This window comes from Chrysemys picta, chromosome 2, assembly GCF_011386835.1.
Source record: "Chrysemys picta bellii isolate R12L10 chromosome 2, ASM1138683v2, whole genome shotgun sequence".
Taxonomy (NCBI): domain Eukaryota; kingdom Metazoa; phylum Chordata; order Testudines; family Emydidae; genus Chrysemys; species Chrysemys picta.
Genome location: NC_088792.1, coordinates 269,325,415 through 269,345,511, shown reverse-complemented (window position 1 = coordinate 269,345,511; position 20,097 = coordinate 269,325,415). Strand labels below are relative to the sequence as shown.

Genomic DNA, 20,097 nt, shown 5'->3' with positions numbered 1-20,097 from the left:
GGGGCTGGGCCCAGCGTACGCGCTGCTGGGTCCCCGCAGCAGGCCCCGGCTCGGGGGGTTCGGGGGCGCCGCAGCCGCCAAGCGCCATGGCCGCTTCCTCCCCCGCGGCAGTGGGAGCTGCAGCAGCGGCTGCTCCCGAGTCCCGCTGCCCGGGGGGACAACAACAACAGCCGCCGCCTGGCCCCGCGGGCCGCCCCCCTCCTCTCCCTACCACCCGACTGAGTCCTGCCTGCTCGGGACCAGGCCGGACTCTTACTCACCCCGGCCCCGCGCTTCCCCTGAGTCTCCCGGGCCTCCCTCCAGCACTTGCGGAGGAAGTTTTTTTTTTTTTTTTTTTTTGGCCCCGCCCCCCGCCACGTCACCCCCCCCCCCCCCCCGCGTCCCGATATTTGTCTTTGGTGATCTGGTCACCCTATTCTTACTCCCCCATGTTGGCACATAATCAAAATCATACTCTAGTCTTAAAATCAAGGGAGGTGGGCACTTAGCACCTTGAAGGATCAGACCTATTGTCCGATACTTAAACAAAAGGTTCTGCTTAAAGAATCAGCATGTTGCCTTCCAGACTATTATAAGACGGTAGAAACTGTTCATCTGAGCTTTTTTATTAAAATAATTTTATTTATGCATAACAAAATTAGCTCAGTTAAATCATCATAATTCAAAGGTTCATAGACACAGCAAGGCTTATTCGGAGAAACAGGATTTGCTTCTCAGTGTAATACAGAGTTAAGTACACAGTGAAATAAAAACTAGCAGTGTCAGAGGAATACATTAAAAATGCCAGGCAAGCATGTACCATACTGGGTTAGGGCCTCTGAAAGACGACGCAGAATGTCCTCAACTCCCATTGTGGTCAGTGGATACTGAGGGTGTGCAGTACCTGGCAGCATCACTTCCTTATCCTGTTAATGACTAACTAGCGCGAACTCCATCTATTGCTTTGTCATATTAAACACACAAAGGTAAAATACACCACGTGAAGGCCCCAGTCCAGCAGAGCACTTAAGCACATGTTTAATATTAACAGGATTGCTCACACACTTAAAATTAGCTTGTTAATGTTTATAACATACTTAGAATGTGAAAGCCACAAGAAATACTAAATCTTGTTGTCATCATGTTCATGGAGTTTAATCCCTTTTAAATGCAAAATGTTTGCAATTTGGCAGTTTGATTTATTTTTATTTATTTTCATTTTTTAAAATGACTTCAGTGCTAGCCAGAGGGACAGTCCTGGAGAACCAATGTCCTCTGTAGAGCCACAGAACAGGCCAAGCACCAGCAGTGACAATGCAAGTTTTCCCACACTGTCTTGCTAATGTGCTTCATATCCTCACATAGAAGGATCAACCCTTGAAGAGAGGAGAGACCATTCAATCTCAACTGTGTGGCAATACTGCATCCACATGATTCATTTGTATTTCTATGTTAAAGTGTCCAAAAACATGCTAGGTGCTTTCCTGAACGCACACGAATAGTAGTCCCTTAACCAGAGAGCTTACATTCTAATTCTTACTCCTACGGCTTTAGAATGGTAGAATGAATTATCTGCAAGGTCAGATCTACTACATGTCTGTCTAACCAACTATCAGCCCATGGGGATTTTTATGGCTGTTAATTATTCATATTCATGGATTAAAGGCAGGAAGGGAACATTAGATCATTCTAGTCTGACCTCCTGTATGACAATGTATAAAATATTTTGTGTTTTGGACTGGGACTTCAGTGTGGCCAGGATTTTACTCCTTGTTTTTTAAATCCCCCATGACTTGTTCCAGCCTCCACCTTCTCTTTGTTTCCTTTCTCATTCTCTCTGTTCATCTAGCAGATAGAGTAAATCCTCTTCTCAATACAATGTTCCCACTACTTATTCAAGAGCCCTTTCTCTCTAGTGGACAATCTTTCCTGCATTTCTCTCCTTCACTAATTCTCCATCAGTTTTCAAACCACATCTGCAAATAGATTTTTTCCTCCTTTTCCTATACCTCCTAATTCCTCTCTCCCACTTTGGTTATTTACGTGAGGGCAATATCTTGAGATTTTGGAGCATAATACAATTATTTTAGCTATTTAAAAATGTGTATATGACAACAAAGGAGAGAATTTCACCTTTGATTTGCATGAACAAAAGATCTTTAAAAAATCATGTACACCAATATAAAATCATGAAAAAACATTAAAATCAACAGTTGCAACATTGTGCAAAGAACACACAGGGCATCCTTCCTAGTTCTCATGTTTATGGATAACATTTCTCTCTCAATATTTGGTAATAGAGATATAATCTTAATTAATATTTACTCTTTATAACACAGTTTTTGTGCAATATCAAAGAATGCATTTTCACATTTAATAGCGGACACAGAATCAAACTTTAAAATAGTTAATAAAGTTCTGGCAGTTCCTCAATGATAATGCACATTGTGGTTGCTTCTGAATAAGCAGCCAAAGGAGTAGAGTGTTAAACTATTTTGAGTCAGTTTCATTTTCCTGAAATGAATGGTTATGTCTTTATCTTTATAATTGGCAGAATGTATTTCAGGCTCATTAATTGTGAAGTCAAGTTTTTATTTTTAACTGCAGGACTTGTGTATGATTAGTTACAAGGAGAGATGTAATGGTCTAAGATCCTACAACAATCTTACGACTGATTGCACCAGGCAAAGTGTAAATGAAAAGCACCAAGAAGATCATCAGAATAATCAGAATCAGCGCAATGATGATGTACTTCTTGTAATTTCTCCAGATGAGGTGATACAAACACTTGAAAGGATTTACAAACCAGGAGAAGGAAGTGTCTGGGCGGCTGAAGGGAAGGAAAGAGAGAGAAAATTGGTAAGGCAAGATCTAGACATTTCCAAAAGATATTACGTTATAAAAATCATGCTGTGTAAAACATATCACATACAAAAGGACCTTTTAACACCTTGGACTTCACTAAAAGTTCTTAATACTCAGAGCACTTCTGAAAATGCTAAGCATCTTTGGATCACTCAACAGTCCATCATGAATGGTGCAGAGAAAGTGAATGGGGGGTGCATTATTTACCTCTTGACATAACACAAGAACCAGGAGTCACCCAGTGAAATTAACAGGCAGAAGGTTTTTCTTCACACAAACAACCTGTGGAACTTGTTGCCAGGGGATGGTATGAAGGCCAAAAGTATAACAGGGTTTAAAAAGGAATTAGATAAGTTCATGGAGGATAGGTCTGTCAATGGCTATTAGCCAAAATGGTCAGGGACGCAAGCCCATATTCTGGGTGTCCCTAGACCTCTGACTGCCAGAAGTTGGGACTGGACAACAGGGGATGGATCACTCAATGATTGCCCTGTTCTGTTTATTCCATCTAAAACGTCTGGCACTGGTCTCTGTGGGAAGACAGGATACTGGAGTTGATGGATCATTGGTCTGACCCAGTATGGCCATTCTTCTGTTTTTAACTTCCACATCTCATAGTACATACCCCACGTGCCACTGTGAAGAATGAACTGTATATTTTGCATTTCATAGCTATGCAAAGTAGGACAAATCTTGGGGGGTCCTAATTTACATATTAACCCACAGCAAGCTTTAAATGTGACATTTAGATGTCCCGTGCTTCTTGGGCCTGACCCAAAGCCCAGTGGAAAGACTCCCATTGACATCAGTTGCTTTAGGATGAGAATCCTAGTGAGTAGCCACTACAAATAATTTGCTTTCCTGGTTATAGTCACATTGCTAAACTTTTCAAACACGTATGGCACATATGAGTCAGTCCTGGCAGAGTGCTGGGAAGCCACAGAATGCAATCCACTCACATGCAGTTTTAAAATCTGGGTCTTGACCAAACATTATTTGGGAATCTCTGGCCACCAAACCCCAAAGGCCAGATTGTGGTTGTTTTTCGTAAAGGTGCACAGGGGTGGGAAAGGTACAATGAAACTTTCCACTATGGAGGGGGCAACCAGAGCTGGAATCCGAAATTCTTCTGCGTGCAGGGATGCTTTTTCCTGCCCCACCACTACAGCACACTTATCAAAAGAGGTAGGACCACGGCCCTGATCCTCTTCATGCTGCCCAGCAAAGCTGACTGGCTGCAGAGAAAAGTGCAAGTCACACGCAACCAAGAGACAGTGTAGGAGCCATCTCCCCCACTGCATGCTGGGGAGCTCTGGAAGACATTGTGCCTCTCTGATTTTAAAGGCCTTACCTCAGGAATGAACTTGGCCAGTGTCTGTCAGTTGTGAATAATGGGACTATTCAGAGAGCAAAATACTATTTGGCATAATTTGAGGTAACAGAGTATGTCCTTTTGAGATATTGCGTATTGATCCTATACCAAGTATACCCCAAGGTTGCAGAGATATTACAATAAGGGAAATAAAATTAAAATGCTATATCGTAATGAGTGTTGTCTGCATATTTTTTCATAAAGCTGTTGAAGTCTTGTAAATAATCTCATGGTCACCCACAAATGCCATCCTGCTAGAAGATCAGAAAATCTGGAAGCTCAATTGAACATCTTTTTGATGGAGAGAGTGAAATTCTTCACTGGTTAAAATTACCACTTGGAATAAGATTTTTAAAATCTTTTGTAGTAGGGAATCTCATTTCACATTCCTTGTCTTTCCATAGCTCATCGCTATAACAGAATTAACTGCATAAACCTAAACTGATTACATGAATGTTTTTCAGATACAAAAACCTCAACTGGAAATTTTTTGAGTGTGGTGGAATTTGGTTAGATAAAACGTTCATTCTGGACCTTTTGCTTTGTGAAAGGACTTTAAAAAAACCTTACACAGTCTTATGTTGAAAAATAGGTAGCCTCATTCTTTGGCTGTGAAATTCAATAAGTGAATATAGATGTGATAAAATTGTACCATTCCCATATGGCCAGATTTCCAAAGTCAAGTGTGCACAGTCATTGGCATGTGTCTAATTTATGCATACAAATACCCAGACATACACACACAAATCAGATTTGTGGATTCCTTCACGTATGGGCAAAGAATCCCTCACATCTAATATTGAGAAGCAACCCCTTAGATGTATAGGTTAGCAATGACAGGCATAGCAGATATTGATTAACATAACAATTGTGAAGCATTAGCAAATATTAATTATTTAAGCCTAACAATATTCCTGTCAGATACTTTAGGTAAATATCATTACTCCACATTTTTATATCTGGGTAAACGGAGATTCTGCTGGAGTTACATAAAAAGACAGTACCAGCGATAGAAGCAGACACAAGGAGCACTCCTGTTAAATTCCTTGCTCTAACCACTATACCAGCTTTCTTATCTCACTGTGATAAGTGAATATGCTCCTACTCACTTGGGTTTCTCCAAAGGCTCAGGTTCCTTCCGAGCTTTCCCTACAGGACTCTTCTCAGCTTCCTCTGCAGTGACTAAATGGAATTCAGCTTCCACTTTGCCCTACATCAGAGAGTAAATTTTGATTAATATCTGTTCAAATATTTAATCCAGAGTTATTAAACAATAACCACCCATTAACCAGTTAGCACCCATGAGACATTCACAAAAATAGATATGCCTAGTTTAAGATTAGTTGACTGAATAATAAATAACTATATTCATTAATAGTGTGCTGGTTAAATTCAAGAATTGACAACCACAAACACTGAGAAGCAATTCTTAATTTACCTTCCTTAGTTATTATGAAGAACCTATAACAATGTAATTTGATAAGGCTCACCCCCTAAATGCTAATACTGATAAAAATCATGTCTATTGGACCTTCTCATGAAGTTATGTCACTTGAATTATTAATGTTCTTTTTAATAACAACCACAGCTTCAGTCATGTAAAGTTAGGTTGTCCTACATGAATGTTACAATATATAATATTACTGCTCAGCTGATCTCTGTGAGATTAGTAGTTTTCTGTCTCTTTGTAAGGTGCCTATCATCAGAATATCTGTACATGAGAGAGGCACTTCTAGTAATCTTAGATTGCTCATCTTAGTCATTAGTGATCTGCTTACAGTGAGCTCCCCAGCTTTGATGAAAGGCCACCATCCTCTGACACGCTTTTGCTGAAATATGGATATCTTGTTTTCTTTACTTGTTGCTGTTACCATGCCTACGTCACAACTCTTGGCAGACTTGGCTGCTCGAGGAAATTCATTCAGTTTCATTTCAAGGGAGCCTGGAGAAAAATATACCATCTCTTAGACATTTCAGATGTAACCACAATCAAAGAACAACCAATTAATTCATACATAGCCCAGCTTGGACACAACAGTAAACTACTCTGAGATCATATTTGTAGCTAAATATCATCTGCATGTATGACCCCCATGTCTGTAGTATCTGAGTGCCTAATGGTTCGCTTTGCTACTAAACACATGGCTCTTATTTAAATACACCTAGATAATTGCTATCCAAACTGTTACTCAGCAAATACCCCAATACCTCTTCCAAGGATCTGAGCAGTAGTTCTCAAAGATATTGGCAAAGCAACAGTGTGCACTCTGAAGGGACACCAAGGCTTTTGAAAAACATCATCAGAAGTTGGACAGATCAATCTGCCATAATAAATGAGGATTTTTAACTCTCTTATTCAGACAGGCAAAGAAAGGTGATGTAGAACATTTGTTATTGATTTGTCTAGATTTTATTTTTGTTTCTATCTGTGTATGTTATAAAATCAGTATAAACGGAGCAGTGAACAGGAAGACAGCAAACATGAGTTCCTAAGGGAGTTCCCAGAGAGAGTAGGATAACAACACCCTGTCAGGATCCAGCAAGACTGGTCAAGATTTTCAAAAGTGATTAGTCATCTGGGGTGCATCCGTTTTTTGGGTGCCTGACATGAGACACTTCAAAAGGTCCTGATTCTCTGAAGTAAGGGTCTCAGCACGTTCTGAAAATTAGGTCTCTTTTAGTGTCACAAATTGGACATTCAGAAATGGAGGCACCTGAAATCAGGTTTTTGAAAACCGTGGCCACCATGGCTAGAGAAAGCTGTCCTAGTGCATACGTTTGATGTGGAAAGCCAAGCAGTCTAACGCAGATGGTGTGCAATACTCATGTAGTTCAGGGCATCTCAATACCAGAAAGATGTTGACTCATCAAAAGGAATTCATGGAAGAGAAATAAAAATGGTTAAGGGAGTGAAGAAAATAACTTACAAGGGGAGATTAAAAGGACTAAATGTGCATGGTCCTCCCATCTTCCCAGTTGGATGCAGGACTGATAGGGATGATCCACTTCCCATTGACTCATGGAGCTAGAAAGCTTCCAAAACACCCTTTACTTTCTCCATCTCTCCTTTTCTTCTGCCCAGTTCAGTCCCTTTCATGTTGTATCATGTCACATTTAAACTGAAAGCTCTTCAGGGCAGGGACTGGAGGTGAAATCCTATCCCTAGTGAAGTGAATGAGAGTTTTGTCATTGATTTCAGTGGGGCTAGGATTTCACCTCAGGTCTTTATTGATTTGAGGTACCACATTTTAGGTACTCAGAAAACAACAACAACCACCAAGCAATAATACAAGAAGAATGCCTTGCTACCTTTAGAGCACAGTGCAACACAGACCAGCTTGCACTAGCCCTTCCTGAGCATCATCTCTCTCACACACATCCACCAAACCAAAACCCCATGAATCTACAACCTAATCTCCTGAGGCTGGAGTAGAACCATAGAATCATGGAAGTGTAGGACTGGAAGGGACCTCAACAGGTCATCTAGTTCAGTTCCCTGCACTCAAGGCAGGACTACGTAGTAACTAGACCATTCCTGAAAGGTGTTTGTCTAACCTCTTCTTTAAAACCTCCAAAGATGGAGATTCCACAACCTCCCTAGGCAATTTATTCCAGTGCTTCCACCCTGACAGATAGGAAGATTTTCCTAAAGTTCAACCTAAACCTCCCTTACTGCAATTTTCACCCTCCTCCTTGTAACAGGCTTTTCACAGAATCATAGAATTATAAGACAGGAGGGGATCTTGAGAGGTCATCTAGTCCATTCCCCTGCATTCATGGTAGGACTAAGTATTATCTAGATCATCCCTGACAGATGTTTTATGTACTTCAAAACTGTTATCATAGTCTCCCTCAGTCTTCTCTTCTCCAGACTAAATAAACACAATTTTTTCAATCTTCCCTCATAGGTCATATTTTCTAGACCTTAATCATTTTTGTTGCTCTGCTCTGAACTTTCTAGTATTTGTCCACACCTTTCTTGAAATATGGCACCCAGAACTGGACACAATACTCCAGCTGAGACCTTATCAGTGCAGAGTGGAATGGAAGAATTATTTCTCATGTCTTGCTTACAACACTCCTGCTAATACAACCTTGAATGATGTTCGCTTTTTTTGCAACAGTGTTACACTGTTGACTTATATTTAGCTTGTCCACAACATCCCTTTTGGCAATGTTCTTTCCTAGGCAGTCATTTCCCGTTTTATGTGTGTGTAATTGATTGTTGCTTCCTAAATGAACTACTTTGCATTTGTCCTTATTGAATTTTATCCTATTTACTTCAGACCAATTCTCCAGTTGGTCCAGATCATTTTGAATTTTACTCCTATCCTCCAAAGCACTTGCAACCCCTCCCAGCTTGGTATCGTCCACAAACTTTATAAGTGTACTTTCTATGCCATTATCTAAAACATTGATGAATATATTGAACAGAACTCAACCCAGAACTGGTCCCTGTGGGACCCCACTCGTTATGCCCTTCCAGCTTGCTTGTGAACCACTGATAACTACTCTCTGGGAACAGTTTTCAACCAGTTGTGCATCCACCTTATAATAGCTTCATCTTTGCTATATTTCCCTAGTTTGTTTATGAGAAGGTCATGACAGACAGTATCAAAAGCCTTACTAAAGTCAAGATATACCACATCTACCGCTTTCCCCCCATTCACAAAGCTTGTTACCCCGTCAAAGAAAGTTATTAGGTTGGTTTGACATTATTTGCTCTTGACAAATCCATGTTGACTGTTACTTATCACCTTATTATCATCTAGGTGTTTGTGAATTGATTGCTTGGTTATTTGCTCCATTATCTTTCCAGGTACTGAAGTTAAGCTGACTGGCCTGTAATTTCCCGGGCTGTCCCTATTCCCTTTTTTAATAGATTGACACTACTGGCACCATGCAAAAGTCTGAAGGTCCTGTATTAGATGCCTACCTACTACAGTAACTAGAGCAATATATATATGTAGATGAGACAGAGATATATAGATAAGTAAGAGAGAGGAGGGAGACAAAGTGCATTTGTCTAAATGATATTTATAGTGCATAGGAGAGAGGAATACGATATTTGAAGCATGTTAAAACTAAGGAGAGGAATTGTTTTGGGTGGTTTAAGGAGTAATGGAATGAACTGGAGTAAAAGATACTTTGGGATGAATATCAGGAAATATTTCCTAACAGTGACCTGTGTTAGTCTGGAATCTTTGTAGTGGAAACTCAGCCACCAGAGCAATTTTATTCTCAACTGTACAAAGCACTTGAGAACATACTCCTGGCAAATAAGATGAAAATCCTGCATTGTCAGGGAGATACTGATTGGCCTAAATACACTCTTTTCATTGAAGATTTCTAGACTTTGGTCCATATTAAGTAATGCCTGACATTATAGAAAAATGTGACCATCATTTAAACATGGGGGTGGGTTGAGTGGGACAACTTTTAATCAGCCTCCAAAAATATGCCACTCAGACCCATCCATTTGTGTAGCCAAAACCATATATGTGTTAGGCATTCTAGCCGTTAAGTGGATTCATGGAAGGCAACTGATAATTGTGCCTTAGATACCTCCTTCAACACTTTTTTACAAAATAAAGGTCTATGAAGATTTTGGCTGAAGTTCAGTTGGCTTCACTGTTTGCTTACCCAAGAAATCATCAGAAGAAAGTCTTTCAAAGTCCCAAACTTGGAGCACTAGCACTGCTGGCATTTTGCGTTCTGTCTTTTCCAAGGAAAATATGTTTTCTTTCTTACTGACCACCATTTGTTTCTCAGCTGGGAGATAGTGGAATGGAAACACAAAGCGCCAGTTGAAGTTCCCTTCTCCAGTCAAGGAGTTGTAATGCACATCTGTCTCCTGTTTGTCATCTTCCAGTCCCTTTAACCACCTATAGCATGCACACAGGTGAATACAGTAAAGTTAATAGGGAAGCTGTATCGTGGGTATTCAAATTCAATTACAGTAATTTTTATTTATCAATCCTTTCTTTCATAATCAATGTTAGTAGAGCAACTGGAAGGCTTAGGTGGTGGCTAATATCTAAAACACCATTCAAATGTGGCTCAGGCTTCCAGTGACTGAAAATCACTATCAAAAGTTTAGAGGGATAATGTGAGTTCTATTTAGATCAGACTTGAAAAATTCTAATTTCCCATTCACCACTGGCTAATCATTAAAAATATTTTTATGGGCAAGCAAACTAACATGAGTGTTTTCATTATCAATCACCACGATAAAAGGTATATGAGTAGATTTTGTTCCTTAGCTGGTAGATTTCCTGACAGTCTCAGATGCTGATTTAGGTACTTGATGTTAGAACCAAAATTATTTGTATCTGCAAGTGCTCTAGAGTGAAGGATGTCAGGTGTAAGCATGGCTGACTCGTTTCTCAAAAAAAAATTCTGGTTTGTTCTGGTTTTTTGATGCATCGTAAACAATGTATCATGTACAAAGAAATATTACAAAAAATCCATATTGTGCTTCTCAAAAATACATATCTTTTGGAGGTACCCATTCATTTATGAATGTATCTACTTGGTTTTTAGTTCTGCAGATGATTGTCTATCATTTCTAATCAATATTTAAAAATTTGCACCACATCCAAAAAAGTTAACCAGTACTCATGAGTGGCAATATTATAAAAAGGCGATTCAAAAATATGAACAGTCTCAAAGATGGTATTAAGGACATAAGAACGGTCATACTGGGTCAGACCAATGGTTCCTCTAGCCTGGTACCCTGTCTTCCAACAGTAGCAATGCCAACTGCTTCAGAGGGAATGAACAGAACAGGGCAATTTTTGAGTGATCCATCCCTGTCATCCAGCCCCAGCTTCTGGCAGTTAGAGGTTAGGGACACCCAGAGCATGGGGTTGCATCCCTGACCATCTTGACTAATAGCCATTGATAGACCTATCCTCCATGATCTTATCTAGTTATTTTTGAACCAAGTTATAGCTTTGGCATTCACAATATCTCCTGGCAATGAGTTCTACCGGTTGACTGTGTGTTGTGTAAAGAAGTATTTCCTTTTGTTTGTTTTAAATCTGCTGCCTATTAATTTCATTGGGTGACCCCTGGTTCTTGTGTTATGTAAAGGAGTAAATAACACTTCCCTATTCACTTTCTCCACACCATTCATGATTTTATAAACCTCTATCACACACCACCTTTATCATCTCTTTTCTAAGCTGAAAAGTCCCAGTGTTTTTAATCTCTCCTCAAGCTGTTCCATACTCCTAATCATTTCTGTTGCCTTTCTCTGTACCTTTTCCAAATCTAATGTATCTTTTTTGAGATGGAGCAACTAGAGCTGCACGCAGTATTCAAGGTATGGGTGTACCACAGGTTTATATAGTGGAATTATTATATGTTGTCTTATTATCTATCCCTTTACTAATGGTTCCTAACATTCTGCTAGCAGCTGCACATTGAGTGGATGTTTTCTGAGAACTATCTACGACGACTCCAAGATCTCTTTCTTGAGTGGTAACAGCTAATTTAGACAATGTAATTTGTACATTTTGTCTGTACAATTGGAATTATGTTTTCCAATGTGCATTACTTTGCATTATCAATAGTGAATTTCATCTGCCATTTTGTTGCCCAGTCACTCAGTTTTGTGAGTCCCTTTGTAACTCCTCACAGTCTGCTTTGGATTTAACTATCCTGAGTAATTTTGTAATTTTGCAGCAGTGTAATAGCGACAGAAAAGATAAGCTATAAAATGCTAATGAAAAATTCTTCACACACACTCTTCCCTGCCATTCACTCACACACATACTCCGGTTTCAGAGTAGCAGCCGTGTTAGTCTGTATCTGCAAAAAGAACAGGAGTACTTGTGGCACCTTAGAGCCTAACAAATTTATTTGAGCATAAGCTTTCGTGGGCTACAGCCCACTACACATACTCCAGTCAACAAATATCTGGTCAGAATGGATTTCCCACAGGAATCTCCTATGATACTTCTCAATTTTTTTATTACTAACTTCACTAAGCTGGTTATAATTTCTCTCAACGCATTATCTATCACCATTCTGTATCCCTATAAGCCAGGGGTGCTGGAACAATTTGTATAGTGGGGGTTCTGAGCGCCATTGAAGCAAACTGTAAACCCTGTATGTGATGGAAACCACTTAAAGCCCAGGGGTGCGGCAGCACCCCCAGCACCCCTATTTCCAGTACCTATGCTATAAGCCCTTCAAGTTTAAAATGCTGTAGGCATTTGCATTTAACCCATGAAGTTTTGGACTTGATTCTCTACTCACACCAAGTGAATGGCGCTACTCCTGATTTTACTCTGTGTGAGTAGTGAATTAGGTCTAATGAGTCTATATTTAAAGGTGAAAGAGGACTAACTAGTTTCCAGAATGGCTGGCTATTTTTGGCACACAGTCACAGCAAATTATCAAGATCCCAGAAATGTCTCACAAGGAGAACAGCCTTGTTAATACAACCCCATAAGTTTTGTGACTCTGGTCTTTGATGGATGGCTTGAATCAGATATTAATGGTCCTCTCAAGGAATAAATGAAGAGACACAAAAAGTGATATCCAGATGAACGCACCCTTTTACATAGATGTCACTTGATTTTTGTCCTGTGAAGATATTCTCATCCTCTAAAATTACATCTTCTGTATTCCAGATGATTACTCTCAATTCATAACTGAAAAAGAAAGAAACCAACATTTTGTATATTTCAGTTCATGGTAGCAAAAGGCCTTCCAGTTAATTTCTCTTCCTGAGTACACATAGGGCCTGAGTCTAATCAGACACTGGTATGAATCAGTAGCAATTTCCTTAACATAAAGTGTGTTATGTTGATGTAAAACTGGTCTGAAGAATGGGATCAGAATCAGACTCCTTGTGTCTATTGGAGTCTCTTGTGATATAACAGAATTAGGGGCTGTTCTCTTAGCTCATGAGACTGCAGAGTGACAGTAAGTGTCGCCGGCAGCCTCGGAACAGTGGAAAATTCCTCGCTGGTTGTTTGCCTATGTTCTTTTTTAATTCTGATCACAAAAATACTGCAATGAAATGGCTAGACTGGACTGAACAACATCATCTGAGCATCCACAAAATACTGAGTAACTTGCCAATGAGGGCAAAACCCATTTAGGCAGACAGGGGGGTGTCTCCTTTTCAGAGATTTTCTTGTTGACAATATATGATATTGGGTGTAATCTAGTACATGAAAAAGGAGGGAAAATGCTGTTCCGAAACACCTTTAGGGAGCATGGATAAATCTAACGTCCAGGAGAGACATTTTATAGCAGCATCCAGCAATGGGAATGAACTCCACTGTGCTCTTTTCACTTTGAATACACATGTATGCTTGTAGGTGCTGGAAGCCTTAGCAACATGCATATCTACCTATTTGTCTTGCACCATTTTTGTGCACCTTTCTTCAGGCTAATCGGCGTACAGCATCTTCCAAAGCCAAGGTCTCTTGCAGAAATCTAAACCACTCTGATGATTAACATTTCAACAACGTTTGTCTATGTTTCTATAGAGTGCCGCATGGCAGCAACATTTTGTTCTTGCAAATATTATTAGGTGCAAATCTTTCTGGTTTGAAAAATTCACAGCTGATAAATAGCCTCACATAAAATCCTTGTATAAAGAAAGCACTTGTTAGACAGTCTCCTTTTTGGTCAAAATATGGACTTTACTTAATTTGGCACAGACAGGAGCAAAGTGTTATTTTTTTATAGCATCGTCTTTAGTTTGAACATAAATAATGCACACACTGCGTCTGTGTTCCAGACATAAAAATTACCTGACAAAGCCCTTATTAAAATATCTCAAGGTGCATTTGGGATGAGCCATGAATTCTCCTAGTCATTTATTATCTATCAGACACTAACCACTAGGTTGACTCATTTAGTGCAATGTCAGAGTAGGATATATATCTGCCTGAAATTACAGAGACGCTTACTATTCCAAACAAATCTCTCTCTGCAACCTCCTTTTGTGCTTCTTGACCTCATTCTTGCCCAAAGTAGTGAAAATCCCTCAGGTACAATAATATGAGAGGGAAGATCTTGACCAACGATCAAGTACTTTATGTATGTGAGAGAGCTAAAATGACATAGAGACTAAATTATAACTTTGGAGTTAGCGTTCAGTGGAGGGATAATAACTTTAAGACTCACTGCAGCTGCCCCTTGTACTCTAGTCTTTTTAGCACTGTTGAATGAATCACATGAAGTCTTTAAATCAAGATTGGATGTTTTTATAAAAGATATGCTATAGCTCAAACAGAAATTATGGATTGATGCGGAAATTACTGGTAAGGTTCTAAGTCCTGTATGTAACACTGACTGACCCCAGTCGTCGGTGGGCGGGATCGAACCTGGGATCTCTAGAGCTTAGTCTATGAGCCTCTATTGTATGAGCTAAAAGCCACATGGCCCTTAGCTATGGCTGTAGTAGACTCATTAATCTTTAAGTGGGTCTTGGTGCCACTAGAGCAGACAGAACACCACACCCAAGAGGTGTGTGGGTTACATGTATTATGCAGGAGATCAGACTAGATGATCATAATGGTCCTTTCTGGCTTTAAAATCTATGAATCTATGGCATTGTTTCTCAGTTTAAATAATATTTTGCAAGTACATTTCTTACCAGACATTGGGTCTTATTTATATGGCCTCGCAGTGCGGACTACAGGGGTGTGAACCACAGCATGCGCTGAAGTGTTGTGCATACAGACTCTGCTAGCACGAACCAAAAGGTACCTACTTCATGTTAACGCAGTCCTGTTTGAAATGAGACTATGTTAACACCAACTAGATCCCTTTTAGTTCATGCTAGCAGGGTGTACATGGGGCAGTTACAGCACAACACTTCAGGGTGTGATGAAATGCACACCCCGATCTTCCACACTGTGGGGGTCATGCAGACAAGCCCTTTTGAAAGATTCAGTATTTGCAGGATGATGCCAGTACATTGACAGCACAACAGAAATGCACCCTGAATTACCCTTTGGGTTTCCTTGGTGAAATATCAACAGGTGGTCCCGGCGGAGGCATATCTTTGGGAAACATGTCCACCCACATCTGCACACGACCCTTTAAGAAAAGAAATAAGCAATATTGTCACCCACCTTTAATGAGAATTTTAAAGAGCACTAAAATTTAGTGCTAACTTCAAAAGGCTTCACAAGCAAATTTTCTTCTAGAAATACCAACCAGGTCATTACAGTATTTGTGGCTGCTCTGTGTATTTTTCATATACAGAATCTATATCAGTGGTATGTGATCACATCAAGAATCAACATTTCAGCCAGTGGTCCCAGAGCAGCACCTTATTTTAGGATTTTGTGGTTGGTTCTTTGGACTTCCCCTCCCTACACTAAAGTTATTCATTTGTGTTGGGGCCTGGTGCATCACTGCTGTCTGCCTCCCATCCTGCACGGTGTGCTGTAACCTGCAATAGAATTGGCTTGCTCCAAACCCCAGTCTTGTGATTGTCCTGTAACTCATATGAACAGTTGGGAAACCTCCCTGCTGATACATCTTCACTTCTATTTCTACTTATTTTATTACATGTGTTTATACAGGGCCAGATGTTTATCTGAGAGCTAAACCAGAACCATGTTTCTATTTCTATAGCCAAACTCAAACTTGATCCTGCTGTAGGATTCTGATATGTTCAGAAGTTTAACATTTTCACTTGCTTTGCACTCTTGGGTTCCTAACAGCGCAGGACATGGTGAAACGCCTTTTCGTAACTGTTGTTCTTCGAGATATGTTGTTCACATCCATTCCAGTCAGGTGCATGTGTGCCGCATGCACAGTCGTTGGAAAGTTTTTCCTTTAGCAGCTCCAGTTGGGTCAGCTGTGGAGCCCCCTGGAGTGACACCTTCATGGTACTCAATATATGACCCTGCCGACCCAACCTGCCTTCAGTTCCTTCTTGCCGGCTACTCCAACAGAAAGGAAGGAGGGTGGGTATTGGAATGGATGTGAACAACACATCTCAAAGAACAACAGTTACGAGAAGGTGAGTAACCGTTTTTTTCTTCTTCAAGTGCTTGTTCACATCGATTCCAATCAGGTGACTCCCAAGCTCTCCCCTGGAGGTGGGGTCGGAGTTAAGGAATCTCTGATTGGAGCACCGCTCTGCCGAATGCTGCATCATCTCTGACATGCTGGGTGACAACACAGTGAGTGGTAAACATATGCACTGATGACCAGGTTGCAGCTCTGCAGATCTCTTGAATGGGGATCTGGGCCAGGAAAGCAGCTGACGAGGCTTGTGCCCTTGTGGAGTGTGCTGTAATATCTGGGCTGGGACCTTAGCTCGTAGCATGTGCGGATGCAGTCCGTGATCCAGGAAGAAATGCATTAGGAAGAGACCAGGAGCCCTTTCATCCGGTCTGCCACCACCATGAATAGTTGGTTCAATTTCATGAAAAGCTTAGTGCGCTCGATGTAGATGGCTAGTGCACACCGGACATTCAGTGAGTGAAGCCTCTGCTCCCGTGCACCGGTATGAGGCTTAGAATAAAAGACCGGTAGAAAAATGTCTTGGCTAGTATGAAATTGGGACACCACCTTGGGAAGGAAGGCTGGGGGAAGCCTGAGTTGAACCTTGTCCTTGTGGAAGACCGTGTAGGGTGGGTTGGAGGTTAGCTCGGACACCCTCCTAGCTGATGAAATGGTGACCAGGAATGCCACCTTCCACAACAAATACAGATGGGAGCAAGTAGCCAGCGGCTCAAAAGGGGCCCCCATTAGTCTTGAGAGGACCATATTAAGGTCCCATGCAGGCACAGGTTGTCGAGCCTGTGGATATAATCTTTCCAGACCCTTGAGGAAACGCCCTACCATGGGGTTGGTGAACACAGAACACCCCAACTCTCCCAGGTGGAAGGCAGAGATAGCAGTGAGGTGTACCCTTATGGATGACCCTGCCAGGCCCTGTTGTTTCAAGTGTAAGAGGTACTCCAGGACGAGTGGTATAGGCACCTGGAGTGCAGGTGTGAAATGCTGGGCACACCAGCAAGAGAACCTTTTCCACTTAGATAGATAAGTGGCCCTGGTGGATGGTTTTCTGCTGCCGAGCAGAACCTTTCTTACACGTTCCAGGCACCAGAGCTCCGTTGGTTTTAACCATGAAGCTTCCAAGCCGTGAAATGGAGGGACTGGAGATCTGGGTGGTGACAGCAACTGTGGTCCTGTGTGATCAGATCGGGGTAAAATGGTAACACGATCGGGATGTCCACTGACAGCTGCAGAAGCATAGTGTACCAATGTTGGCAGTGCCATGCTGGAGCCAGCAGGATTACCTTCACCTTATCTCTGCAGATCTTGAGCAGCACCTTGTGCACAAGTGGAACTGGTGGAAAACCATACATGAGGTGTTCTCCCCAGGGTAGCAGGAACATGTCCGATATTGAACGCGGGCTGTGTTTCTGGAAGGAGCAGAACATTGGGCACTTTCTGTTGCTCTGGGTGGCAAACAGATCGACCTGGGGAAACCCCCACCTTCGGAAGATGGAATGTATGACATCCAGAAGGATGGACCACTTGCAGTTGCAGAACGATCTGCTGAGGTGGTCCGCCAGTTAGTTTTGCACTCCCAGGAGATAGGACACGTCCAGGTGAATGGAGTGGGCTATGCATAGCTGGACAGCTTCCCAGAATAGGGGGGAGGAACAAGCTCCACCCTGTTTGTTGATGTAGAACATGGCAGTGGTGTTGATGGTCATCACTGCCACACACTGACCTTGTAGTTGGGACAGGAAGGTGTGTCAGGCTAGCTGCACTGCTCGGAGCTCCTTGATATTGATATGGAGTGAGAGCTCGTCCTGCGACCATAGGCCCTGCGTTCGGAGATCTCCCAGGTGAGCGCCCCAACCCAGAGATGACGCGTCCGTTACTAGGGACAGAGAGTGCTGTGGGCTGTTGAAGGGAATGCCTTCACAGACTGTCCAAGGGTTGAGCCACCAACAGAGGGACTTGAGTACATGCTCTGGCACTGACACCACTGAGTCCAGGCTGTCTTGCGCTGAGCGATAGATCGAAGCGAGCCACACCTGGAGTGGTCTGAGCCTCAGTCTGGCATGTCTGACCACGTAAGTGCAGGGTGTCATGTGGCTGAGGAGACTCAGGTATTCCCTTGCTGTTGTGGTGGGGTATCACTTGAGGCTTTGGATAATGTCTGTCATCACTTGGAATCGTGCCTCTGGCAGGACTGCCCTTGTTTGCCCCGAGTCGAGCACCATCCCAAAGGGTCAGTGACAAGGTCGACTTGTTCACGTTGAGGAGGAGTCCCAGCTTCTCGAAAGTAGCTCTGACTAGTCGGACTTGAGACTCCACCTGCTCCCTGGAGAGCCAGTCGTCGAGATAGGGATATGCCTGAACCTGTCTCCTGTAAAGAAAGGCTGCGACCACCGACTTGCACTTGGTGAAGACTCGGGGGGCCGTCAATAGGCCGAATGGGAGGACCGTGAACTGATAATGTTTGTGGTCGACCACAAACTGCGGAAATCGTCTGTGCGCAGGCTGTCGAGGGCAGTGTACCAGTCTCCCAGATCCAAGGAGGGGATGATCGTGCTCAGGGAGACCATGCGGAACTTCAGCTTGACCAAGAACTGGTTGAGTCCTTGCAGATCTAAAATGGGTCTGAGACCCCCCCTTTGCTTTGGGGATTAGGAAATAACGGGAGTAGAATCCCTTGCCCCATATCTCCTGAGGAACCTCCTCCACTGCCCCCACGGCAAGGAGCGACTGCATCTCCTGGTCAAGGAGTTGCTTGTGAGAGGGGTCCCTGAAGAGGGACATGGAAGGGGAGTGGGAGGGAGGAGAGGGGCAGAATTGGAGAGAATATCCCACCTCTACCATGCGAAGTACACAGCGGTCCGATGTTATTTGGGACCACGCACAGTAGAAGTGGGATAGCCGATTCATAAAGCACGGGAAAGGATCTGGTGTAGTGGTGGGTATGCCATCCTCAGGCGCCCCTTCAAAAGGCCAGCTTTGAGCCCAACAAAGGTTTGGCCGAGCCCTGGCCTTGACTTGACGAGGGTTGTGACAGTCTGCACCTGCCATTGCTACCCCTCCCTCTGTGCATACCCAGCGACTTCATGGTTGCCTGGGAGTCCTTCAGGCTGTGCAGCTTGGAGTCCATCTGCTCCGAGAATAATCCTCAAACGGCAGGTCCTGAGGGGTTTGCTGCACTTCGGGGGGCAGCCCAGACGCCTGCAGTCCTGAACCCCTTCTCATGGCTATCCCGGATGAGAGGGTGCGGGTGGCAGAGTCCGCCGCATCAAGGGAGGCTTGAAGAGAGGTTCGTGCCACCGCTTTCCCTTCGTAAATAATGGCCATGAATTCGGCCCTGGAGTCTGATGGAATTAGCTCCTTAAATTTCAACATGGAGGCCCATGAGTTGAAGTTGTATCTGCTGAGGATAGCTTGTTGGTTTGCTATCTTCAGCTGCAGGCCCCCCGTTGAGCAGACCATTCTATCAAAAAGGTCTAATCTTTTAGACTCCTTAAATTTCGGAGTCGGTCCTTGTTGGTCCTTCTCGTTGACCGTGGTCACTACTAGGGAGGAGGGCTGCGGGTGCAAGGACAAGTACTCATATCCTTTGGATGGGACAAAGTACTTGTGCTCCATGCCCCTCGCCATTGGTGGGATCAATGCCGGGATCTGCCACAGTGTTTCAATATTGTTCTGTATAGTTTTTATCAGGGGCAGAGCTACCCTGGAGGGACCCTCCGGCGTCAGGATATTGACCATGGGGTCCTTTGGCTCGATAACCTCTTCGGCCTGCAATCCCATGTTGCGAGCGATTCTACGCAAGAGGTCCTGGTGGACACAGTGGTCTATCGGGGGAGGTCCCGAGGCCAAAGTCCCTGCAACTGCCTCGTCCG

At 42.7% G+C, this 20,097-nt stretch overlaps 1 protein-coding gene and 1 long non-coding RNA gene across 4 annotated transcripts in view; one reads left to right on the top strand and one right to left on the bottom strand.

Annotated features, from left to right (window-relative positions):
* LOC112059112 (uncharacterized) overlaps positions 1-20,097 on the top strand; it is a 45,894-nt gene that overhangs the window by 5,883 nt on the left and 19,914 nt on the right. For both annotated transcript variants that reach the window (XR_002888339.3, XR_010599001.1), the window contains exon 2: positions 2,750-2,838. This is a non-coding gene — a long non-coding RNA (uncharacterized LOC112059112). The remainder of the gene's footprint in view (positions 1-2,749; positions 2,839-20,097) is intronic.
* Positions 586-20,097, bottom strand: part of FER1L6 (fer-1 like family member 6) — a 147,034-nt gene continuing 127,522 nt past the window's right edge. For both annotated transcript variants that reach the window (XM_065586105.1, XM_005288782.5), the window contains exons 36-41: positions 15,198-15,286; positions 12,781-12,879; positions 9,860-10,101; positions 5,995-6,158; positions 5,326-5,426; positions 586-2,809 (exon numbers count right to left, since the gene is read on the bottom strand). In XM_065586105.1, coding sequence (XP_065442177.1) covers positions 2,626-2,809; positions 5,326-5,426; positions 5,995-6,158; positions 9,860-10,101; positions 12,781-12,879; positions 15,198-15,286 — 879 coding nt within the window. In that variant the 3' untranslated portion in view covers positions 586-2,625. The remainder of the gene's footprint in view (positions 2,810-5,325; positions 5,427-5,994; positions 6,159-9,859; positions 10,102-12,780; positions 12,880-15,197; positions 15,287-20,097) is intronic.